The sequence below is a fragment of the Anabrus simplex genome, chromosome 3 (genome assembly GCF_040414725.1).
Source record: "Anabrus simplex isolate iqAnaSimp1 chromosome 3, ASM4041472v1, whole genome shotgun sequence".
Taxonomy (NCBI): Eukaryota; Metazoa; Arthropoda; class Insecta; order Orthoptera; family Tettigoniidae; genus Anabrus; species Anabrus simplex.
Genome location: NC_090267.1, coordinates 79718693 through 79746385, shown reverse-complemented (window position 1 = coordinate 79746385; position 27693 = coordinate 79718693). Strand labels below are relative to the sequence as shown.

At 40.0% G+C, this 27693-nt stretch overlaps 1 protein-coding gene across 2 annotated transcripts in view; it reads right to left on the bottom strand.

Moving 5' to 3' along the window:
• ArfGAP3 (ADP-ribosylation factor GTPase activating protein 3) overlaps window positions 1-27693 on the bottom strand; it is a 191506-nt gene that overhangs the window by 150635 nt on the left and 13178 nt on the right. The window contains exons 3-4 of one of the 2 annotated variants that reach the window (XM_067142586.2): window positions 24513-24644; window positions 15018-15059 (exon numbers count right to left, since the gene is read on the bottom strand). In XM_067142586.2, the coding sequence (XP_066998687.1) occupies window positions 15018-15059; window positions 24513-24644 (174 nt within the window). The remainder of the gene's footprint in view (window positions 1-15017; window positions 15060-24512; window positions 24645-27693) is intronic. The other variant, XM_067142587.2, reaches the window with a different exon arrangement.

Below are 27693 nucleotides of genomic sequence, written 5' to 3'. Positions count from 1 at the left end.
CTCAACGTAAAAAGAAATCTTCCTGGTGGTGTTGCGAACAGTCAAGCTCATCGGGAGGAGGAAAATGATGTTGGTGAAATTACGCTTGAAGTGGTAAGGATGGTAAATAAACTCCATTGTCATAAAGCAGCAGGAATAGATGAAATTAGACCTGATATGGTGAAGTACAGTGGGAAGGCAGGGATGAAATGGCATCATGGAGTAGTAAGATTAGCATGGAGTGTTGGTGAGGTACCTTCAGATTGGATAAAAGCAGTAATTGCACCTATCTATAAGCAAGGGAACAGGAAGGATTGCAACAACTATCGAGGTATCTCATTGATTAGTATACCAGGCAAAGTATTCACTGGCATCTTGGAAGGGAGGGTGTGATCAGTCGCTGAGAGGAAGTTGGATGAAAACCAGTGTGGTTTCAGACCACAGAAAGGCTGTCAGGATCAGATTTTCAGTATGCGCCAGGTAAATGAAAAATGCTACAAGAGGAATAGGCAGTTGTGTTTATGTTTCGTAGATCTGGAGAAAGCATATGACAGGGTATCAAGGGAAAAGATGTTCGCCATACTGGGGGACTATGGAATTACAAGGTATATTACTAAAATCAATCAAAGGCATTTATGTTAAAAACTGGACTTCAATGAGAATTGATGATAGAATGAGTTCTTGGTTCAGGGTACTTACAGAGGTTAGACAAGGCTGTAATCTCACCTTTGCTGTTCGTAGTTTACATGGATCATCTGCTGAAAGGTATAAAATGGCAGGGAGGGATTCAGTTAGGTGGAAATGTAATAAGCAGTCTGGCCAATGCTGACAACTTGGTCTTAATGGCAGATTGTGCCGAAAGCCTGCAGCCTAATATCTTGGAACTTGAAGATAGGTGGAATGAGTATGGTATGAAAATTTGCCTTTTGAAGACTAAATTAATGTCAGTAGGTAAGAAATTCAACAGAATTGTATGTCAGATTGGTGATGGTAGATAATTTCAAGTATTTAGGTTGTGTGTTCTCCCAGGATGGTAATATAGTGAGATTGAATCAAGGTGTAGTAAAGCTAATGCAGTGAACTCACAGTTGCGATCAACAGTATTCTGTGAGAAGAAAGTCAGCTCCCAGACGAAACTATCTTTATATCAGTCTGTTTCCAGACCAACTTTGCTTTACAGGAGTAAAAGCTGGGTGGACTCAGAATATATTATTTATAAGTTAGAAGTAACAGACATGAAAGTAGTGAGAATGATTGCTGGTACAAGCAGGTGGGAACAATGGCAGGAGGGTACTCAGAATGAGGCGTTAAAGGCTCATTTAGGAATGAACTCTACGGATGAAACTGTATGCATAAACCGGCTTCGGTGGTGGGGTCATGCGAGGCGAATGGACGAGGATAGGTTACCTAGGAGAATAATGAACTCTGTTACGGAGGGTATGAGAAGTAGAGGTAGACCAAGACAACGATGGTTAGACTCAGTTTCTAACGATTTAAAGTCAAGAGGTATAGAACTAAATGAGGCCACAGCACTAGTTGCAAATCGAGGATTGTGGTGACATTTAGTAAATTCAGAGAGGCTTGCAGACTGAACGCTGAAAGGCATAACAGTCTATAATGATAACGTATGAATGTATGTATGAGCCGGAAACACTCTGGTTCAAGATGATGCAAAACTTTTTTTAAATTTTTTATTTTGTGTGCAGTGAAGTACAATCAACTGCTGATGTTATGTGTTTTGAAGTAACTGAACTACCCGAAGATTAAAACAACGTACTGAAATACAGAACAGCTAGGTCAGCCATCATTAAAGGTTGAAACACACATCTTTGTCCACACATCCTTGAACCACTTCCCTTCCACAGGACCTATTCCCTTTACTTCCAGAGGAGAAATGATGGTTATTTATATTTTGTATAAATATGAGCTTTGTCCTCCCGTAATTCTTATAAAAATAGGGAACACAGCTTGTATGAATTCATTTCATTACTTATCATTAATTCATTCAGTTGAAAGTGTGATCAGACAAGTGGAGAGCAACTGCTTACAAATTAAGGGTGAACAGAGAAACCACATAAGGCATGCAAAATTTAAGTTTAAAAACATTTTGTCGTCGCCATAAGACCTATCTGTGTAGGTGCGACGTAAAGCAACTAGCAAAAAAAAAAAACATTTTGCATAAAAATAAAAAGTTAAGAACAAGACTGACAGCATTCGTTGCATAAAGAGGGGCAATAATATTACTTTCACAACACAGGCCTGCAAAATTAAAGGTTATAACTTTTTTTCACAATTTGTGCTAGTTTTTGGACTATCACGTACCGTTTTTTCGTAATATGTATCAACACTTTTAGCTATGTGAATGCACTATTATTAATTCGACAGGGACAAGTGATGAAATGAAACGTTCTGTTGTAAATATTCGAGGTATATTTTACAAATTTTCAAAATTCGCTACTCACATTTAGTCAAATGCTCTGCACTCCCTATTTCTCTTTTAGGTGAAGCGTACTTTAAATCAATATCATCATAGTCTTAGCCTTCTAGGTTTTTTTAATTCTCACTAACAGGTTGACACAAAATTTTAACATTAAAACACAACGTGATGGATGCTGAAAATCACCGCTATCCTAATGCTAAAAATAATAAATTAAGATTTTGTGAAAATTATGCGTGATGTGTGATTTATTTTGCATTTTCTAGTCTCACACTAAAATATACAAAGGGAAGAAAAATTCCTTTAAAAGTGTTTTCATTGCAGGCCTGTGAATTCAATCAAGGTTTCTGGTATGAATCACACCCAGTACAAAGAGTTGACGAAAATGGGATGCATTTGGGCACTTCATTATCTTAAACAATACGGCAGCAATTAGACATTTTCATTTTTAATTACACTGGCCTGTGAATTCAAACTTTCCGATTATTATATGAAGTTTACATAGTGATCTTTTATATTTCGGGCATGCTGATTCCGGAACTGAAGTCAGTTTTCCCCTATCACATCAGGTTTTTGTGCAAATTCAAAATGAAAATTTGATAAATATGCAGCACGCGCACATGCAAGGTTACTGTTATCACATGTAAAGAATGCTTCTTTCTTATTATTTTCACCCATCTGAACACTCCTATCTTACATTGGTATACTTATGAACATAATATAAAGATATGTAGTGTATTAACAGATCTGTAGAAAAGCACAGCCAAATGGACCAAAATTTACCAAGCCTCATAACATACTGAGAATGGCAAGTCTATGGTTTCAATTTTATAGTGTCCTACCTTAGTATAAAAAAACGTCTTTGCCTTGCTTTTCACATGTGAGTAGTAGTTGGACCTTCTCTCTCTTTAGTAACCAGCAGTAATATGCCAGCATGTTTTTGTTCCATTTCATGTAGATCCTGATGGAATTTTTCTCCTTGCTCTTCGCTCAGCATTCCTAGTTTCTCAAGGAAATAGTCCAGATGCAGCCTAAATCTTGGAAAGACACAAGCAATCTATCCACCATTTGTTTGCAGTCTGAATCCTTTGTGTTTTAAAGAAAGTTTTTGACCACATTCTGAAATGCTGCCCATGCCGATCGCTCTGCAGCGCACATAACGTCTTCAAAATTAGCATCGGAAAGAAGTTTTCTGATATCTGGACCTGTGAAAATACCCTCCATGATTTTAAAATTACTGATGCCTGGGAATCGATGACACACCTTCATTGTTTAGGGCCTTAACAAATTGCTTCATAAGCCCTAGTTTGATATGAAGTGGAGGTAACAGTATTTTGTTCATGTGAACAAGAGTTTCTTGTTTTATGTTTTTCGACCCTACAATCCATTGTCTACGTGACTATTCTTTTTGAGTCCAGTGATGTAACCTTGCTCGAATGTCCCACTCACACAGAAAGCAGGGGTGCTTTGTGTAACCTCCTTGTAAACCTAACAGAATACCTATCACTTTGAAATCACCACACACTTGCCACTTGTGTTCCTGGTACTTCAGTTTACACAACAGCATTTTGAGATTTTTGTATGTTTCTCACATAATAACTGAATGAGCAACGGGAATGGATGCAAGTTTGTTTTCATTGTGAAGAAGAACGCACTTCAAACTACGCTTGGAGGAGTCGATGAAAAGTCTCCAGTCAATAGAGTCATACTGTGGTGCTCCTAGTTTTAAGATAACCTCCGGAACGTTGTTGCAGTAAACCAAGGCTCCCTTTTCAAAAAAGAAGGGTGTAAATTCTTGTTCGCGATGTCTGTACCAATAGTACGTCGTCCCTGGTGCCAACATGTTCCTTTCACGAAGTCTAGACCCGAGTAACTCGGCAGATTCCTTTGTAAGGCCAAGATCTCGAATGAAGTCATTTAATGCACTTTGCTCGAACAGTCTCTGTTCTTTTTCAACACATTCAGGGGAGAATTCAGTCAGATTTAGTACACGCGATTTCTGCGTCAGATTCAGAAGAGGGACAATCCTGTAAATGTTCTGGACGCTGTAGTACTGGTGTATCAGGGCCATGAGGAACAGGTAAAATTGCAGATCGAATATTGCTTGGATACACAATGTTACCTTTGTTGCTGCTGTTAATTCCCTTCACATTCACAGAACTGAAGTAGCAGTGAGCACTGTGGTCTTGGGGGTTCTCGCCACACAATTGGAATACCGAATGGCAACGCAGTTCGCTTACCGTTCACCCATTACCGTAACTGCTCTGTACAGGTTCTACAGGCCCATAGCTTGTCTTGGTCTCCAAGTTTCAAGCCAAAGTAGGCATAGTAGGACTTTCTCACGAACTCGGTTATATTGCGCCGCTGTCTCATCGGCACGAAACTTCCACATATATAGCAGAATGTATAGGGATTGTTCTTGCAGCCATATTGTGGCATGTTGATAGATGTAAGTTCAATAAAAATATTAACATACTCGCATCTAGAACGCTTATGAAGACAAAAATCTCTCTTCACTAGGAAGCGAAACACAACTCAGACTGTCGCGGACGAAGCACGAGAGAATGACACTGCTCAGCCAAAACCGTGTGTTGCCGGCTATGTTGTACATAACTGCTGGCTCTACACTCTGAGCATGATAATACAGGACTATGAGATGGCTGAAGGACGTTGAATTAATAAAATAAAATAAATTAATAAAATAATATGGAAATCTAAATTAAAGCAATACTCTTACCAACATAAGAAGTACATTAGCGCATATGATGAAATAAACGTAATATAGGATTTTTGAGAAAATGTGATGCGACGGGGAAAAATTAACATCGGATTCTGATTCAGGATGCAGAGGTCATCCTAAAAAGCAATACAGGATGGCGGCAATGAAACCATCGCAGAACAGTGTTATTACTGCCAAAAGAAAAACAAATTATGATAAATCACAATTTTCTACTTGAAGGACATTAAAAAATCCACTTCCATGATTTTTCCAGGCTTAATGTGTTTTCTTTCCATACTCAGAGAAAAGTGCCCTATTCTGGATTAATTTTAATTTTCCTCTCATTGCAACTATCAGCTTTACTTTCCTTTCTTTTTCCGGTGTTATCTCCTCAAAGAAGGTTATGGAGTACTTTTTCCTATTCTGCATTCCCCATATCAAAGTTCTCATATTGCAGCTGTCAAACGACTACTGGAGGTTCCACGTGCAGGATAATCTTCTCCATTCACATCCATATTTCCCTTCTATATCAGTTGTATTTCATTGTATTTGTCATTTGAAATATTCACAACGAATACTATTACACAAGGTGTCCGGGTTAAAGATATAATGTATAATGTAATAACTTGAGAAGTAGTGGAGATATTTTCTTGCGGTTTGTTTCTGCAAGTAGGGTAACTCAAAATGTTTGTTTACATACCTAATACTCGTAAACTTCGATATGCGCACCATTAGTGGCACGACAGACATCTAATCGGTATTCCACTTCTCTCCAAGTGTTCTGCAGCACTGTAGACATAACATTTGCGATAGCTGTACGAATGCAATGACACAGATCTGGTAGATCACGAACTGGTGTCTGGTACACTTGATTCTTGACAACTTCACTCAACTGAAACCCAGCTTAACCAAAATGCTCTGACAAAATTGTATTTTAATATTTTGTTTTAACCCTCTCGTTCTCAGCCGTCGATATTAGAATTTCTCTTGCTATATGTGCTGAGAACTACTAGGCAAACCCTATTTTTTTATATTATGACTTATGCCAGGATGCATGGGTAGCATAAAACAAAAGTTTCTTACCCTTTAGTAGCTGCCTCTGTGGACAGCGGGTTCGAACCCGGCATAGGTAGTCAAATTCTTGAAGGGTGGAAAAAAGTCCATTCGACACTCCATGTCGTACGATGTTGGCATGTAAAAGATTTCTGGTGACATTTGGTGCTTACCCAACCAAATTAATTAAATCCCAGCCATAGACGCCCAAGAGAGTTTCGGTTTACTCGGTCTGCCATCCAGTAGGCCTAGAGTAAAACGGAATGCCGAAATAGACGAGCAGACAGCCAAATGGCGTCAAATTGAAATGTCTGCACACGGTAGCCGAGGCCATACAATTATTATTATTATTATTATTATTATCCTCTAGTTCATTCCATGATAGTTTTTCTTGAACAAGCAGGTATTATTATAATTATATTATTCGTCATGAAGATTATGTGGACTGTGGTTAACGTTGCTTCAGTTGCGGGAGTTTCATCTTGTGTACTGCTCAGACTATAGTGGAGCTTCTGTTAGGAAACCAAGGAAGTCCAGCGATCCTTCTCCATTCATATTTTTCTTTCACCCAAAGTCATTCCACTGGCCTTGCAGTTCTATAATGTAATTCCAATGCTTTTCTTACCCCATTGCAACATGAACTACGTGCTCATAACGGTACTATATCTTAATTCTTATCCTACCAACGCTGTCCCAAGCTTCTGGACTGGGTTCTTTTGAAATACAGTAGCATGGTACAGTAAACAGTAATCAGTTGTGTTGAACGTACAGTGGCAAATGCGTGCTTATTGAATGATGTCAACTAAACTAAAACGTGTTGTTGTAAGCATCGAAGCAGTGAGACAGGTGGAAAATTGTGCGACATTGTGAAAATTTGCTGTGGATTATGGAGTTGGTGTGTCAACAGTGGCACATTGGGTAAAGACAAAATCTAAATTAATTGAGCATTCCTCTAAGATACCAAACTGCAGAACTATGAAAGAGCATGGGTATGAAAAGGTACACGAAGCAGTATTTCTTTGGTTTACACAATAACGTGAAAAAGAATAACATATTCTGGTCCTATAGTTCAAGAGAAGGCTAAATTATTTGCTACAAAGTTAGGAGATGACAGAAAGGACTTCAAGGCTAGTTCAGGGTGGCTGGATAGATTTAAAAATAGATGTGGCATACGTCAGTTACATCTAAGTGGCGAGAATTTCTCCGCAGACCCACTGCCTGTTGATGTTTTTAAAACAGAATTTGAAGAGATCAGTGAAGGATTGACAAAAGATCAGGAATATAATGCTGACGAAACAGGGCTAAATTTTAAAATGTTGCCAAAAACATCCTTAGCATCACTAAAAGAAAAATCTGCGCCAGGTCACAAAAATAATGAGAGAATTACGGTTTTAACATGTGCTAATGCTTCAGGCACTCATAGGCTGCCACTAACGTGCATAGGAAAATTGAAAAACCCTAGAGCTCTTAAAAATATTGCTGCCACTGCCTTACCAGTTTATTATAGAGCTCAAAAAAGTGCCTGGATGTTGTCACAACTTTTCAAAGAATGGTTCTTTCAAAAGTTTGCACCAAGCGTTGAATGTTTTTTGAAGTATAAGGGACTGCCCAGAAAAGCAATTTTGTTGATTGACAATGCCCCAACACACCCAGGGAAGTTGGAAAGTGGTGATATTGTTGTTCGGTTTCTGCCCCCTAATGTGACGAGCTTATTTCAAACCATGGACCAGGGTGTTCTGGAAACATTCAAACGCCATTATCGTGCGTTTCTGCTACGATCTATTCTGAGTGATTATGAATTATCCGGTAAAAGTCTTACGGATTCATTGAAGTCTATGAACACGAAACATGTGATTTATTGGTGTACCCAATCCTAGGAAAAGATTACATCAGTGACTCTGTAATTCCTGGAACGAATTGTACAAAGGGATTTTTTCAGAAAAGGAGGAAAATGATGACAACCTGCAAGAGATGGTGAAACAAATTCAAGGATGTGAAAATGTTAACCAGTGTAAGGTGAACGAGTGGTTACAATCAGATGATGCTGAACATGATCTAGCAGACCAAGAAATAGTGGATTCCATGTTACTACCAAAGGGTGAAGCAGACGACTCAAACCTTGACAACAGCAGTTCTGAGAATAGAGTTACAGCAGATGATGGATTTAATGCATTGGAGGTAAGACTGATTTTGAATTTTTATTAAAATACAGTAGCACATGCTTTAATTACAGTACTGTAATAAAATTACTGTGTACAGTATTCAGTTCAGTAGTATAAAAGAAATTGTTTCATTATTTCAGACTGCTCTGTGCTTTGTTGAACAAAGCAATGAATCTACACCAGCTGATGTATTGTTGATTAAACAGTGGTGCGACATAACTGCATGACAGCACTGCACCAAGAAAATTCAGAAGAAAATCACTGATTTTATATGAGTGACATAACGTTAACATTTTAATGTTAATATACAGTATGCAACTTTGCATAACAGAGTTTATGCATTTTTATTTCGACATTTAACTTCCGAAAATAATTAGCATGTGTCATCCGAAAACACGCGACAATGGAAGTGGCTCCACCCCCTTTTCAATCCCTGCTATGGGGCTCTGATAGGAATGGGTAGTGTGCATACTTAATGGAAAACATCAGAGCAATGTTCACCGGTGTCTATGGCTGGACGATTCCAGCTCGGATACTTTCCATTGTTACAATGCCAGCATAGTACTGTTCATAAAAAGTGAGAAACTGTGCCGTTTTTCATTTGATCGAGCATTTCATTCGATAGCACTGCTTTTAACCATGACACTCCAGCCTACTGATATTATATTCTGACAAGAATACTGATGTCATTGTAATGACCTATGTTGAGTTGTTCAATATTTGTCTGTGTCACAGCACCATGGGAAAATGGATGGGTGGAACATTATGAAACTTGGCATTTCACGTTAGAATAAGATTGAGTCTGATCTTAGCTATAAGTTGCTCAAACAATTCCAGGAGGAGAGGGTTCTTCAGAAGGGGGCTAAAGCATAAAAATATAGATGCATCACTCTTACGGTTGGTTTTACAAGAAAATAGCTCATAGCATTCTCTTTTATGTTCTATACCTTTTTAAGACAGTCAAAAATAAGGGAAAAATCAGTGCCAGTACTGTGAAAGATTAAGTTCAAGTGTCAGTAGCTAACTCTTCTAGACTGTAGAGTTGCTAATAGAGATCAATGATTATTTTTGTTGTTAAAGGGGCCTAACAGCTAGCTCCTCGACCCCTAATGATACAAGATGCATCGAAATGACACTATAATTAAAATTTCAAAATGTATCCACTGACATAAATCTAAAATAATGTAATGGTTATAGCGTCCGCCATGCCAACTTGCTATGGGCCCAGCTCGTCACCGTATTCGGCCCACCCCCTTACTTCAACCGCGCCAATCGCGAGCAGTACTTAAGCGCTAGGCCAGCCCCACTCGCTTCCGACCGCAGTCCCATAGCAGAGGAGTATGGAAACGACTCCACGATTAATCTGGAGTCTTCCATTTCGCGAGGTTCCTGGATCCATCGCGCATCCGGACTATTCTAGAAGGGCCAGAGAGGAACGACCTGCCTGCAGTCAGTGAGAGTTAGTGAGTTAGCGAGTGAGTGCGAGATTGAGTTCGCTGGTAGCCTGGGCTGCGGATGTCAGCCTGATGGAGTATCTGCCTGTTGGAGCCCTGACGTCGTGTGTGTGAGTCTCTTGGATCCGGCTGCTGGAGAAGAACTTTGGGTGTTCTGGAGCAGCACGAAGGGAACACTGGGTGCCGACGTGTGCAGACTGCGAACAGAGTTCGATGGATTGAGTGAACAGCAGATACTATCCCGATCTGCGAGACTAACATGTAGGCTGTTGTCCGTGACAGCGCTAACGAGTGTGACTGAGTGAGTGTAGTGTGAATAATCAATGACTGTGTGTGTGTGTCATTGTAGATGGAACATGAGAAACTAAGAGAGAGCGCAAACCGTGTAAGTGTGTGTAACCGTGTACTTGTGTAAGTTGTAAGCTCGGAAATAATGTGTGTGTGCATGTGTAAATGTGTAACTGTAGTGCTTAGTTAATAAATCTTAGGAATAGGACGCTTCCAGGTTCTGTACTCATTTATTTATTTATTTATTTACCCCGCCAACACATTATACTGTTATAAATTATGATTAAAAAATGACTATGAATCCAAAACAGTTAGTGGATCCAATTCACAATTCCTTATTTTCAGAGATGATGCTTGTTGTCCAAAGGGGTCCAAAATCCAGGTCACCAGACCCTCATAATAGTTATCACTGGAAAAGCAGAACCATGGTTTTTTTCCAATAGTGGTACTAATTGCGGGTAACGTCAACTCATGGTGTTTTGCACATAAGGGTACTATCACAAGCAGTGAAGACGCATGATGTTCCTCACATTGGGATTAATTACGGGCACCAGTATGCATTCAGGCGCAGCCGGCCTGCTTTAAGCACTCTAATTTGTTCAAAGTAAACGTGCCGGCCCACCTCGACACTCAATGAAGAGCACCGCGGTAGGATTTCATCGGGGTCCGCCTACAGCGCGCAGGAACCGCACGCGGATAACCACGGCGGCCGCGCGCTTTCGACTCGCCACCACCGGTAGGACGTCCCACGAACCATGCCAGTTAGACACAGACGAGCGATGAACCGACAGCGTGGGACACAAATCCAACTACGAGCTTTTTAACCGCAACAACTTTAATATACGCTATTGGAGCTGGAATTACCGTGGCTGCTGGCACCAGACTTGCCCTCCAATGGATACTCGTTAAAGGATTTAAAGTGTACTCATTCCGATTACGGGGCCTCGGATGAGTCCCGTATCGTTATTTTTCATCACTACCTCCCCGTGCCGGGAGTGGGTAATTTGGATGTGGTAGCCGTTTCTCAGGCTCCCTCTCCGGAATCGAACCCTGATTCCCCGTTACCCGTTACAACCATGGTAGGCGCAGAACCTACCATCGACAGTTGATAAGGCAGACATTTGAAAGATGCGTCGCCGGTACGAGGACCGTGCGATCAGCCCAAAGTTATTCAGAGTCACCAAGGCAAACGGACCGGACGAGCCGACCGATTGATTTTGATCTAATAAAAGCGTCCCTTCCACTTCTGGTCGGGACTCTGTTTGCATGTATTAGCTCTAGAATTATCACAGTTATCCAAGTAAAGTGGTACGATCTAAGGAACCATAACTGATTTAATGAGCCATTCGCGGTTTCACCTTAATTTGGCTTGCACTGAGACATGCATGTGGTACTAATCATAGGGAATGTAGACCCACAGTGTATCACACATTATGGTAACACCCACAGGCTACACAAAGCCATTGGCGTTCCTCATATAATGGTACTACGCTCAGGCAACACAGATCCATGGTTTTCCTCACATAGTGGTACTACTCATAGGTAACGCAGACTCATTCTGGACACAGTGGAACCGACCAGTGGAATGCACATGATGACAATTATCACAAGCAACGCCCAGACCCATAGTGTTCCTACTCCCATGTAACGTAGACCCATGGATTTCCTCGCAAAGTGGTTGGTACTAGTCGCAGAGCTGAAGTCCACCCATAGTTTTCCGGATGTAATGGTATTTACCTTTCAGCTGCTAATATTGTGAGCGACTGTCCGAACCCTCTGTGCTGAATTATTTGTAAAAAATATAATGCCTAAAAATACATTAAAAATATGAAAATTGTGCAAGATATTTCATATGAACTGGCAAAATAATTCAAGAACAGCTCTCAGTTTTATTTTTTCACATAAATGAACAGGAAAAATCAGGGTTGTCCATGGGAGTCAAAAATACACTTTCCTATAAAAAGTTCTATATTCCTCTTTCACAAGTGCTAAATTCTCACCAAACTGCACAACGCTCTTTCAACAATTACGAATGTGAGACATTATAGCTATTTTACAAATCAGGGTTGTCCATAACAGTCGAAGTACTCACTGCTCATTGCCTTGAATAGATCGGTTATGACTATTTCCTAATAAAAAGCAATCAAAGAACATTTCATTATTTAATAATGTGACAAAAATTAAAGTCAGAGTTGGCCAAAATAAGAAATGTAGTGAAAACACCAAGTTCTAAAATATCAACTCAACTAATTTACACAAAATTGTTTCATAATTTACAGCAAACACTCCGGTGCGTCCATCTTCAAAATTTCACTAATGTGTGGTATATTTTGAAGCAGGGGTGAACACAGAGAGCCATGTCACATTTGACGTACAAGTACCGGGTTTCTCGCCTCTTCTTTTCGCCAGTTGTGTTGGAGCAAACATGGCAGCATCTTGTAGGAAATTTCTTCTTTGGAGTAGGTTGTACAGGGGATAGGAAATGTCTCCCCGTCAGTCTGAGTGGTTGGTCAGCAGATGTAGGACGTCCTCTTTCACCGGTTTGTCTAGATACGTGGTACTTCTGGATGAGTTCCCTTATAAGCTTTAGCTGGAAATCTGCTAGAGATATGTTCTGTCCAGTTTTGACCTTGAAGAGGGCATGAGAATTCAGAACAGTGATTTTCTGCTGGTGGAAAAAGAACTTTCGGTACCATTTCATTGACTTCCACACACACTTGATAGAACTGATCATCATGTTTGACCAGTCAACAGGACCCATGTTCTTGTTGTAGTCAATAACGCAATGGGGTTTTTTCTTAACAGGCAGTCTTGTCTGTCTGTCCATCTTCCCTGTAGGTGTCATATTGTCAGTATGTTGCGTGGTCAGCATACAAGCTTCCTTACGATTGAACCACCTGATGGCAATCATGTTATATGTCGCTTTTGATTCAGTTTGTCCTTTCCTCAATTTTGTAGTAAATTTTGGCATACCCCTCCTGTTTTTCCTGACTGTACCACATGTTGGTTTTGCTTTTGTGTAGGTGATAGTTGTGGACTTCAATACCAGTTATCTATCCATGATTATGTCCTTTCTGCAAGTACCTTTCAATTAGTATCAAGACAACTGCACCTGATACCCCAAATTGACGTTCACGAATTATTTCTGTAGTTGACCCTGTGTAAACAATAAAATCCAGCACAATCCAATCACAAGCGCAGATAACAAATGTCTTTATTCCAAATCTGTTTCTCTTTGATGGGATAAAATGTATGAATGAAAGCCTGCCTTTGAAAAGCATCAAACTTTCATCAATGCAAATGTTTCCAAACAGGGTGAATGTTTTTCTGAACTTGTTTCTGAGATGGTCAATTACAGGCTTTATTTTATACAGCCAGTCACCTTCAGGCTGACTGTTGTCACTGAAATGTAACAACCGCAATAATAAGAGATACCTGTCTCTAGACATGAAATCCAAGAACTGCGGGGTCATTATTAGAGGATCAGTTGACCAGTATTCAAAATTGTAAGTTTCTTCATTCTTGTCACGGCGAAAAAGAAGTACAGTTCTTCAGGTGTGGTTTCCCTCCATTTCTGTAGCCTTGAACTTGGAGACACAACTTGTTTGCACAACAAATACAAAGTACTTGTTTGTTTCAACTGCTATATGCTCCATAATTTCTCGTGAAAAGAAGCACTGAAATACGTCTAAAGCCGCTGGTTAATCATGAATCACACCGAATGATATATCCGCTGAACTTTCATCAAAACTGTGTATTACAGGACTACACATATTACCCATGCGCCATTGAAATAAATCAGATTCGGAATGAATTCTTCTCCTGGTTTGTAGAGCTGGTACTTGAGACTCAGCACTATCACTGTCATCACTGTCACAAGGACTGTAATCACTAACCAAAACACTGATATCCGCGTAGTCATCTTCCGATTCAAGGGTTACTCACAGCTTCTATAAGTTTGAACTATGAAAGAACGCACCGTCCGCTTCTTGAAGCCATTTTTACAAACCCTTGACACAGGGGCTTTTCCAACCTAGGTTGCGCACTGAGCTGAATGCATTATTTCAGATATTTTACCACAGATAACATTAAAATGCAGTCTCCGTTTTGACTGATGAACCATTATGCTGCTAAAAGATGTAGCTTGTTGCCACTCAAGTTTGAAAAACAAAGGAAACTCCAAAGGTATACATTTCCTTTTCAGAAATTTAGCTGAAGTTACCGACGAGATATCTCGGGCGCAGCAAGGACGTGGCGTATTACCGCGCCCCGAGATCTCAGGCGTAGCAGTGTAAGGGTTAAATTACAAGTAGTCTCATGGTTCTACTTGGTTGCACCTTTCAGTCGCCTCTTATGACAGGCAGGGGATACCGTGGGTGTACCCCACAGGGGTGGTATGGAGATCGTTCCAGCAATGTTTTAAAGGCTTTTGTTTATCTGTCTGTATTTTTCGAAAATTAACCTAATATTTGGCTTTCTCTTATACTAGAAGGAAGATTATATCAAGATCAGCAATAATACAAAACAATATGAAACTGCAATGGGCCAAAGAGAGCGAGGAAGCGAGTACGTCGTGACAAGCCGCTGAGAGGGAGAGGCATGCCCACTTGTGTGCCGGAGAATCTGAGAAACGATATGAGGGGCAGATAAAAATATAATCATGCACATGCTAAGTAACAGTCCCGTCAATGAAGGTTACTACAGCTAGTAAATTATAAGAGAGTTAAAAACTTGTGCAGGCCACACCAGATGACACTGGGTTTTCAAGCAGTTTATATAAATGATTTAGAGGAAATACTTCATAAATCACATAGCACTCAAAAGTAGTATGAAAGGAAAACCCGAACAAAAAAAAAAAAATTAGCTTAGGCAAGAAATCAAGTGTTAAGAGCACACTCAAATACTGCCACAAATCAGATGCTCACCACTGACTGTAAAGCCACTTCAGGTTTTGAGCCCAAGTTTAGCTGCCACAGAAACAAAAAGAGCTATTTAATACACAATTATAAATCAATTCAATCAAATAATCTCAGTCATTTTTTTTCAGATGAAATAACCAATTCTATGAGCCACATGTTTGAAGTTGTGATATTTACCTTATTTGGGGAAGGAAAAAGAAAGAAAATACCTTACATTAAGGAGACAAAGTCAAATCACCAGTACCACTGCTATTAAAACATACCAGTCCCCTAATCTTCAAGAATGTGTGGGGAAAGTTAAACAAGTCGGACAAGTAAAGAAGCCAGTTTCTTTTCATTCTCTGTTAATGACCTGGATTGAAAACATTATCTTAATTCCTCCTAAGGGCTTGAGATGAACCTCCAACCCTATGAACTGTGAGGAGCAGTGAAGGTATAAAACAGAATAGTGACCAGTAGACTGACGTGCTTTGGCCACATTGGCAGGATGAAAAACCATTGAGCAATGATAGAATGGAAGTTGAGTGGAACATGATCGAGGGGAAGTCAAGCAGGTGGATACCTAAAGTAGAGGAAGCAGTGGAGAGTAGAGGTGTGAACTGGCCCAGAGTGTTCAGAGAAGTATGCTGGAGGAACAGGCAGAGGTGGTGATCACCGATTATTTAGATTATTAGTATCAGTTTGTTTAGCGCTATTTAAAAACATATTTCTAGCACTGCACCTCGTAACAGAGCTTGAGACAGCTCTGGTTATCAGTCTTATCTAGAATCATAGTAAACCCATACCATAAGTTAGGATGAGCTTATTTCTACCAGCAGCAGCAGATTATAGCTCCAGCCTTTCCCATTTCACTGTGATTCTTATACAACCCTTCATCTTCCCAGGGGAGTTACTAAGGAACGTCACTCCCTAGATCCTGCTTTCCTCTCTTAATGTTGTAGTCCTTTTTTCTGCTCCATGTCACAATAGGGGACAAAAAATACGTCTTATACAAGACCTCTTTGCAGTTCTTTGTTATGATTTTCAGGTGGTAAATGAAAAACAAAATTTTCTTATTGGATCAACATTTCATGGTGTAGAAGTAGGTTTCACCTTATCTTCAGCAGGAACGTCAAAGTAAGGTGGCACAGATGATTCGAAGGTAGTAGGGCTTTGCACGATTATGTGCATTGCTGGTAACATGAAATTTTCACGTAGTAAATCATGAACAGGTATATTTGTATATGAGAGGGGAAAGGCACCGAAAAGGTAGCCATAATGAAATTAGTAGTAAGCGAAATGTAAAATAACCTAACTCCAATTTTTTTTGTACACAAAAACATTAAAAAATGAAATATTCTACTGCCATTGACGTATTTATGAATGATATGTCGTATAAAAATAAGTGCACAATAGAACAAGCAGATAATTTCAGGAATATTCGTCAAGAAGGTGGAAGCATATAACAATAATAACAATTTTGGGCCTTCACCAGAGGAGTACGTGAACATACAGATTAATAAATGATCAAAATGTTTCAAGGAGTGTTTTATTTAACTAATCACAATCATTAGTGTGTGTAACACTGAATTAATTTTTCTTTAATCACTGGGATAGCAACACTGCATTAACAGTTGTAACAGTCATCTATACCAAAAATTGAGAAACTAACCTCACCAGGAGGATACATGTATTAAACAATGTCTTATGAGAACCTATGATGAAGTAATAATTGAAAAATTAATATATATATATATATACAGTAGAACCTCAATAATTCGAAATCTGTTCATTCACAATATCACCTAATTCGAAGCAGCTCTCTTTCCCGGAAACATGGGGTATGGTTTTGCATGTTATTTAAATCGTTTAATTCGAAATACGGATAATTGGTCATTCGAAGAACAAATTCAGACAAATTCAGAACAAATACCGAAATTCAGACTTTTAATTCGAAACTTCCTTTACATTTTGAAAAGAAAAAAAAAAGTATTTTACAGAGTAATTTAAATTCAAAATTTCTCCGCGTCATGAAAGAATGCGTCTTCCGGAATGTGCAGGGGTAACTTTGCACACTTTCACTTACTTTGGCGTGTCTACAGTGTGCGTCATACATGCTATGTTCGAACGGAATCGTAATTATTTTGTATTCAGCGTTTAGGAACGCCACAATATCATGTAGCAGGCAGTGTGCGGGGAGGAAGAATCCGTGAACACTGGGGATGCCAACAGTTGGCGAAAAAGCGTGGTTTATAGCCTATAATCAATTCGTATGCACCAAACAATATTGTCAATGCCAATGAAACTGCACTGTTTGTTTGTTTCACTTTTTTAAATGCTGAGGTCAAACGGACTTATGGTTTTAAAGGAGAGAATTGCCAGCCGGGAAATGTACTGTGTTGTTATGCAGTACACACGGAAGCGAGAGACTTCCTTCCCGCATCGTAGGAAATTTCGAAAAGCCTCGATGTTTTAAGGGCGTCGGGCACTTTCCATGCCAGTACAAGGCATATAAAAATGCAACAAACAGTACAGTAAACCAAAAGATAAAGCATTTGCACAGGGGAGCCAGCATAATTCTTCCTTGTCTTTGAATCGTGTTCATCTTCCTTTCATTGCGTGAGGTTATATTTTGCCATTGTTTTATACAAGCGTTATTTGAATAATGTAAATGCACCTTGTTGGATACATTTCTGAAATAGTCTTTTCCATGGCATTTGAAAAGTTTAAACTGAAAATCAAGGTGATTGCATGCATTAATGGGTCTTAGAAGTGCCATGGCTGGAAATAGTACAAGTATAGTCACTGTACTGTTTTAATCAAGGCCCTACACCGCTGGCTGCGCAGTAACGTGTGACTGGGGAAGAGCTGTCCATGCGTGTATCGCCATGTTGCAGGCACTGCACAGCTCACCGAGGAGACTGTAGTATGGAATTCATGCATTAACTTACATTACGCATGAATGAAAACACCTGTCGACAGGTTATTTTTATTGCTGCGATATAGGATAACACGGTAAGAACAGATGTTTATCAGATACATCCAAAATGAAATATTAAAAAGGCGCCGCATTAGAAAGCAGAAGATCCGTACGGAAATTCCCGTGGTTTGCAAACCAAAACTACTGTACTGATTTTAAATCAAAAGCCTCGCAAAAGTTATACAGAGCAATAATCCTGAGGTCTGAATAGTACCAGTGGACCGTGAAGTATGAAAGTCTGTGTTCCTTCACATTAATCTCCGGTAAGTGTCTAATACCATACCTGCAAACTTTCAAAAAGAGAAATCCAGAAGATCCTAAAGCGGAATTTTTTTTAACAACACGCGCATGCATCACAAAGTCTTGAGACATAATAAAAAAGGAAGGCAAGGGGGGAGATTATAAACAATACTAACATCAGTCAAATATATGTTATGATCACCCCTGAAATTAAATACTTACACAAAGTTACATCATGATGAGTGCTCATCTGTTTCTACTTAACAATGGGTACACTTTCTGTGATCATATAAAACAAGGAAATTAAGCAGAATATGCCTCCCTAAAAGACTGATAATATTGTTTCTTAGTTGAACTCATTACAAACACCACTGAAAATACTAAATCGCTTACAAATTCGTCACACAATTCCATGAGTTTCAGAACTACCGCCAGTGTTACTCAACACCCACACACAAACAAAGCCTTTCACAGCTTCTACAAAGCACGACACAGTTACTAAAGTTGTTATAAATTCACAGCCTGTTACTTACCATGGATTTCTTTTCTTCAAAATCACAGCCTGCTACTTGTCTGAGGTCGAAAAGGTGATAAAAGCACAGTGATAATGCGATTATCGATACATTTACCGGTCAAATTTTAAACACTGCATCTCGTATTACCAGCTACTAATGTCAAAACAGAGCAGATGTAAGGTATATACATTTACATTGTTGTTGTACTTGGATAGTGAATATCTATGCCCCCACTAGATATGAAAATCACTCGCCATTTAGAGGCTAACTATTATTAGGGTCCTGAAAAAAAAAAAAAAAAAATTCTAATGTGGAATAAAATCACTTTTACACATAAATAGAAGTGCGACAAAATGCGAATTGTGACCCAAAATGTGAAATTAATATGAATATGTGATTTTGGTGCAAATTCTGCAAGAATGTGCTATTTTACTGACAAAAACAACATATTTAGGCAAAATCGTCAGAAATACTTAAAATATGATGCATAAGTCTTTTGACTGTTCCGATCGAAGAAAAGTAGCTGATCGATTGCTGCTTGCTGACTTTAATCAATATTTACAATGGGAATAGCAAGGGGAATAAGATCTGTATCAATTATTATCGAAATGTAATAACGGAAATAACGAGATAGATGCAGCGTTGTTTTCCTGTTGTTCAAAATTGAAACTGGTGAAGAGTAGAAAGTCAAGCGATCGTTTAGGTTATGGGGTGCTCAACAAAAACTGCGCACAAAAGGGCTCAGCAATATACAAAAGATGGTTTATATGCCACAGATTCAGCGACAGTGTTTTGCAACTATTGTAATTGCCGAGTTGGGTGGTATAAAAATGATAGCTTTGTGAAACATGTTAAATCTGAAAGACACGAGAGTAAGCGACGCGATAACAAAAGTTCAACCCCTGCTGCTAGTACGTCTCAAAGAAAGCAATCTTCTGTGGTTACAAAGATAGTTGTAAACGACGGAAAATTTCCAGAGGTAACTTCTCGAAACGCACAATTGAAGTATTTGCCAAAGCAAACATACCTCTGGAAAAGCTGGAAAGCAAGGAGTTAAGAGCCTGGATTACTGAGTTTTCAAATGAAGAGCTGCCATGTGTGAGAACTCTACGTGAAATATATTTACCGGGGAAGTTTCGATTTCACTGATCGGGTACGGTTTAGGTATTTCGACATTGAAACCACGCGCAAAATTGAAGGATACCAAATATGATGTGTGATTTTCATATCGAACTATCTTACCCGTACCCAACTGTTCCAGTAATTTTAAATTGTTATAATTTGAGGTCTTTCTTCCTTTCTAGAAGTTGCATCTGACCACCAGAAAAGAACAGCAGAGGCTTTAGTGGGGAAGAACATCAACATACTCTGTGATGAAACTACAGATAGAATGGACCGTTGTGTTTTTATCATCATATTCCAAGTCCCAGCCGGATTGAAAAGAGAGCTGCACATTGTTTCTGTGAACTATCTTGATGGAGGAAATGTTACAAACTGCTCTCGTGCTGTTTTAGAAACTCTGCGCAGTTATAGTGTACCATATGATGCAGTTAAAGTGTTTGTTAGTGACAGTGCCCCGTACATGACCCGGTGTTATGAAACATTAAGTGTGGTCATAGGGGATCATTTAATGCATGTACAGTGCTGGGCACATATGATCAGCTTGGTTGGCAAGAGTTGGGTCACAGTGATGACAGATTTAAACCATGTGATTGCGATGGTGAAGTCTGCATTTTTGAACACAAGAAAGTGAAAATATAATTATTTACAATTCTTAACATCAAAGTAGGGTGCTTCAAAGGAAGGAAAGCTTTTTCCTGTACCTGTCATAACCCAATGGAATAGCTGGTTTCAGGCTGTCTTCTATTTGAGTGCTTACTTTACTGATGTTACATTTTTTCCAAAATGTCTGACATGAAAGACATCAACAACTGTGGTATTAAGTACCTGACTGATCTGAGTGACCAAGAAGTGAATAGGCTTCATTCCCACATGGTTTTTGTCACAGATCATGGTTGACCTCCTTACTGAACTTTAAGGGTCTCTGTTTCCTACCTCTCATCTCCTTTACCCCAAACTGCATAACCTTGATGCCAGTTTGACCTTAATTTGTGAGGGGAATTTTTCTGCGGCAACTAATGATGCTTTGATTAAGCTCACTCCTCTAGAGCACGCTGCATGTAGAGACATTTGTCAAAGCTGCTCATTCTTCACAGTGCAAGCTAGCACACTGAAAGCTACAGACCCCAACCATAAGCATTTTGTGTCAATTTCTCAAGCTTTGTATCCAAAAAATATAATTTTGAGTAACAGTGATAAATTAGATGAGCTTGAGAAATTGTTAAGAGTAACAGATCTCTCACGAAATAATATCTGGTCTGGTTACCATTCTCTGAAACATGCAATTCAAACCCAGATGAAAGGTAGTAAAAACAAAATGTGATGTCATGCTTGCATTAACTGCAGTCCCGACAGAGTTCAGCATAATTGCTAAATACTGTCTTGAGTTGTTGTGGACCCCAACGAACAATGTAGATAGTGAGCACGTGTTGTCTCATTACAACACAGTGGTTACAGACACACCGTGCAATTTGGAAAAAAACAATGCCGAAGTACTGACCATGCTTTCGTTTGAACAATGAATTTATATTGTGTGTGAACTAAGGACAATAATTGCACTTCATAAACTTAGAATTATTAAAATTAATAATACAATGCATATTTTAACTTTGAAAATAGATGCTAATTTTGGAAAAAATAGATGCTAATTTTAAAACAAATAGTTTTTCAGGTCCCTAGCTATTATCATCGGATGCCTGATAAGTTTTAAATACTGTTTTCAAATTCAGTGAAGAAATTCAACAAAACAACACTGTGCAAAATAAAGCAGTAAACTTGTTGAATTATGTAAATATATTACTTTTTGCTGAATGAATAACAGGAATTTTACTTTTTAAGAAATCCCATCCAAGGAATTGCAAATCATAGATTGTATGATTAAACAATATACCTTTGTAAATTATAAAACAAAAATTATAACGTGTTAGTTTTCTTTGAAAGTATAAATATAAGAAAATAAAACGGACTGTTTAGATTGAGCACAGTATAAATGAAACAGGAATATCTTGAAAAGATCGGTTTTCTTGCGATTGTAGTGTTTTTTTCTTAAATACTGTACCCCATTCAGCATTTCGCTGAGCAGAGGAAGAGAGCTTCATAATGACCATCGAACATCACCATTCCCTTCCCGCAAAGCGAGTTCGCTCTCTCGCTTGACTGTGACGTATGCTTGGTATGTAAACTGACTGCATTTACGTCACGCAAGCCCGGCCACACTGGGCTAGTCTCAACGGGCGCCCAGTTGAGCATCTCTGGTCTAGAGGAATCTCGCCTGAAACATGGACACAACTATGAGAGACATTCTATCTTTACTCCAAGGAATGAATAGCTGTAGATGGTGGAGTGACTGGGGGCATTTGTACCCTAGTCCGATCAGACATTTTCAGTGAAGAGGTGCCATTACTAACTCAGCTGGACACAGTTGCAGTTTGCGCTCGATGGCCAGGAATGATAACTGCGTACAACATAAACTTTCCACCAGACTAGTATCTTCACCATTTATAAACTCGCAAGATCTGACTGCTCAGATATCTCCTCCTTTCCTCTTCCTGGGAGACTCGAATGCCTGTACGTACATAACCAAGTGCCATTCTGTGGATGAATAGCACAACAATGCTCTTTGATTTGGAACAGTGGGCCTTCTTCCTGGGAAAATCAGATTCCCCAGAAAGGGATTGAGCAAGAGGGCATATGGGCCTCTCACACATGCCCCCTGTATCCGCATTCTTTGAAGGAGAGCAGGGCAGATATTTTGACAGTCTTTTTCAGGGACGCTGTGACTCCCAATCGAATTGAAGAAGGCTTCTTCTCTAACATTTTAGAGGAGCGATGTGGCTTCCTCTTCTCCTCTTTATTATGGGCAATGGTACAAGGGTTGGACCCTGTTTGGAGAAGTCTTTCACCCTCACACTGATAGAGGAACCCTTCCCAGCCAAATGAACCTGGGAAGAGCTCTTCCTGGATGATGTCACCAATGACTCACTTCCAGGTTTCTTCAGGAGGCACGGATTCCTTCCTTCCTTCTCTGCAGAGAACTATGGAGCAGCCACTAACTTAAACTTTCTCTGGGCCTCCGGATAGCCAAGCTTATCCTGAGTTTTGATTTCCCGGATCATCTTCCCCTCCCTGAAAGTGGAACATCCATTAGAAATGGGAGCATGCACACCTGGGCTGTTGTCGCACACAGGCAGTGATGTAGTGTATACTCGACACCAGCATGCCCACATTTCCCATACATTTTGCAGGGCACTGAACTTTGACAACACAATGACTTCTGGCAGATGTAATAATTAATTGGAGCTGGAACGGGCGGTCAAACAGTCAAACGGTACAAGGTGACTTTGGTGCATTAGAGCAGTGACTAGGCATCAAAGGTCAAGATGAAAGCACCTGCATCAAGCAGCTTACCACAGACACGCCTCTTTAACCTCCTCACATCAATAATGCCCCAACGTGCAAGTTTCCTGACCATATCATTGGAAGCTTTTATCAAATCCCTCTGGAATATAACTCCTTTGCAGGAGTTCATGGATTTGGCTTCTCAATTGTAATAGGCACATTACTGAACACCGTAATCTCTAGTTCTGCCAATACCTTAATGAAGACAGAGCCGTCACTGAGCTCATTTCCTCTACATTGCCACGAATAATAGCTTTGATGGAATTGCTAATTAAAAAAGGACTTTTGGAGAAGAAACTCTGACAGTTGATCCTGGAGGCTACCAGAGGAATCCAGATACCCTTTTGTCACTTTCTGCGTTTAAAGCAACTGGTGTATGCCTCTTTCTCTTCTTACTTTTGAATGACGCCGTATGAAGGTTGGCAACCTTGGGTAATTTAAGTTAACAAGTTCTTTGGTCCCATGAGTAGCTAGGGAAATATTTGGTCCAGCCTCAGCAAAGCCCCACATGCTGAGGTAAGGCTTAATGCTCCAAAGGGTGCCCAGTATCTGGAAGTGGGCTGCTAGCAACTACTCTCTCAGTAGCTACACATCACCTAGTCATGACCCGAACCTTGTGATTGGGGGAGGAAGAAATCTCCATAAAATCTCTCTACCAGAATTAGAGAGGGCTAGACAGTAAGAGAAATAAAATTTAAAGAGATTAGTGTAGAAGAGAAACAGAAATAAAGAGAAAGAGCACAGAACGTCTCAGGCAACTCAGGGAAAACCTTGTTAGTCTGGCTCTATTCCAAGGCCGATCCAGCACGAGTAACCCTCTCCAGCTAAAGTTTTACAATTCTAGTACCTAACAGAGAAGATTTAACCGATTGCTGAAACAAATGAAATAGAGGAACAAGAAAGAGCTGGATGTAGACAATCAAAGATTCATATATATGAGGAATGGAGTTACTGGTAATTAAGGAAACCCAACAGTCTACAAGTCAGCAAGAAACCATTTCCCAGAGGAATTACTAATGTCCAGGAGACCAGAAATTGTACGTTAAAAAAAATGCACTGAAACCCATATTTGTTGTTTCTCCATGTTTTTCCTGATACTTCAATGGGTAACTACTTTTTAAGTTAAAAAAGCACCATGCTGCACAAATCTCAGTAATAATATTCAAGTAAAAGTGACAAGTAAATAATATGATCTTTTAAACAATAAATTAAACACAAACACACAAAAAAAATAAAACTGCTCAAAATAAAACATTTTTTACAACCAACCTTTGTTCCATGAAGTCTCATTGCCTGAGTTGCCAACTGATGTAGCTTTTCTCTGTACAGCTGTGCAGCCCTCGAATGATACTTTTGCTGAGCATCTGTGGTTGTACAATTGTGCTGACGAAAAAACGTCATCTGAAAAATAGACCCTTCGTAAAACAAGAAATGCAATGCATCCTACATATATACAATGAAATGCAAAAGAATATTTCCACATGGTTATTCACTAAATTAACTCTCCGTTACAACTGTACCCAGTCAACACCACAGCCAACTATTTGCAACCTTCCTTCCATTTCTCATTTCCTTTTTTTTTGTCAGTATATTTTACATAATAATGAATTTATTTTGATTTTATTAATATTCATAAATTGACAGAACTATATTTTACGTGAGCATTTTCATTTCTAGGTTAAATTTAAAATATGTGCAAATCACAGGACTGGGCTAAACCAAATGTAAATTTTAAAAATAATCCTATGTCGCCCACTTGGCAGAGTCCCTATCAATTGTTTACCTAGCATCAACATACATAATTTCAAAAGAGTCTGAAATTTATTGAACATCTCCCTGGGTAAATTATTCCAATCCCTAATTCCTCTTCCTATGAATGAATTTGTGCCCCAAACAGTCCTGTTAAATTCCAACTTTGTCTTCATTTCAATTTTTTAAAACTCCGCTCCAGCTTATTCGTTTACTAATATAATTCCACGTCGTCTCTCCACTGACTTAATGTACACTGACTGACAGAGCAAATGCAACACCAAGAAGGAGTGGTCAGAACTTTATGCCAATTGCAGGATAGACTGACGTCACTGAGGTATGCTCATGATGTGAAATGCGCTGCTGTGCTGCGCACGTAGCGAACGATAAATGGGACACGGCGTTGGCGAATGGCCCACTTCGTACCGTGATTTCTCAGCCGACAGTCATTGTAGAACGTGTTGTCGTGTGCCACAGGACACGTGTATAGCTAAGAATGCCAGGCCGCCGTCAACGGAGGCATTTCCAGCAGACAGACGACTTTACGAGGGGTATGGTGATCGGGCTGAGAAGGGCAGGTTGGTCGCTTCGTCAAATCGCAGCCGATACCCATAGGGATGTGTCCACGGTGCAGCGCCTGTGGCGAAGATGGTTGGCGCAGGGACACGTGGCACGTGCGAGGGGTCCAGGCGCAGCCCGAGTGACGTCACCACGCGAGGATCGGCGCATCCGCCGCCAAGCGGTGGCAGCCCCGCACACCACGTCAACCGCCATTCTTCAGCATGTGCAAGACACCCTGGCTGTTCCAATATCGACCAGAACAATTTCCCGTCGATTGGTTGAAGGAGGCCTGCACTCCCGGCGTCCGCTCAGAAGACTACCATTGACTCCACAGCATAGATGTGCACGCCTGGCATGGTGCCGGGCTAGAGCGACTTGGATGAGGGAATGGCGGAACGTCGTGTTCTCCGATGAGTCACGCTTCTGTTCTGTCACTGATAGTCACTGCAGACGAGTGTGGCGTCGGCGTGGAGAAAGGGAGCGCCCTACCGCTAGACAACGCGGCATCATGGTTTGGGGCGCTATTGCGTACGATTCCACGTCACCTCTAGTGCGTATTCAAGGCACGTTAAATGCCCACCGCTACGTGCAGCATGTGCTGCGGCCGGTGGCACTCCCGTACCTTCAGGGGCTGCCCAATGCTCTGTTTCAGCAGGATAATGCCCGCCCACACACTGCTCGCATCTCCCAACAGGCTCTACGAGGTGTACAGATGCTTCCGTGGTCAGCGTACTCTCCGGATCTCTCACCAATCGAACACGTGTGGGATCTCATTGGACGCCGTTTGCAAACTCTGCCCCAGCCTCGTACGGACGACCAACTGTGGCAAATGGTTGACAGAGAATGGAGAACCATCCCTCAGGACACCATCCGCACTCTTATTGACTCTGTACCTCGACGTGTTTCTGCGTGCATCGCCGCTCGCGGTGGTCCTACATCCTACTGAGTCGATGCCGTGCGCATTGTGTAACCTGCATATCGGTTTGAAATAAACATCAATTATTCGTCCGTGCCGTCTCTGTTTTTCCCCCAACTTTCATCCCTTTCGAACCACTCCTTCTTGGTGTTCCATTTGCTCTGTCAGTCAGTGTACATATTTCAATGTGTCACTACACCAGTTTTAATTAAAATGTCCTTGCTCATTTGTTTGTGATTTGTTTTATGGCTGATGACATTTAAATGTCGAAACCGGTCCCATGTTGAATAAATGTTGTGAATAACATCTATACAACACGTAATTAGTATTGATCTCTGTGATCTCAGTTCAATACGGAAACAACAATGAAACTCATATCTTTGAGCCAGGAACATACCGCATACAGGGTCTCTCATATAAACTAAAACCGTACAAGCAGCGTTTTTACTCTCCGATATGTAACCTGCAGTCTTGGAGGCGCAGGCATAGTTCTTGACCTTACAAGCACCGTGCACATGTTTGACTGTGCAACCATCAGTCACCAGTCTGAATCTCAGCTGTTAACATGGTGAGACAGTTATCATTGGAACACCATATTTTCACATGTAAAAGTTATATTTAGTACAAGTCGGCTCAATGGGTATGCGTTGCATTTGTTCAGCAATTTCCTGGTGATGTGCCACCTTCATGAGCACAGATACATGTAACTTAATTGTAAATAAATTTGAAACTACTGGCTCAGTGCTCAATTAAAAACATTCGTGCATATGAACGGTTTTAACAGAGGAAAAGCTAGATGACATTGGTGCAAATCTTGAACGGTCATAGAATAAATTACTCACAAAATTAGCACAACAAGTAGGAGTTTCTACTAGAGGGCCCAAACTGCTCCACAGAATTCATTCTAAATAGGTCAAATAACATGTCTTGACATGAAATTGCTCCATGCATTACCCTGGTACTTTTTTGGAAAGTTTATTTCAGAAATGATATTACCTGTTTATATTTTTAAAATTGTAAAATTGATGGATATTTTATGAACTTTCGTACTTTTAGAATTATTTTTGTGTGTTTAATCTATTTATTTACTTTTTAAGTTCTTAACCTTTAGATTGCTTTCGATGGAAGTTTGTCGTTGTGCAGCCCATATCGTCTGCGAATTAGATGATCCTTTCAGACAAATAATAAAAATAACTTAAGTGATAGTTGTATGTGTTTACGCAT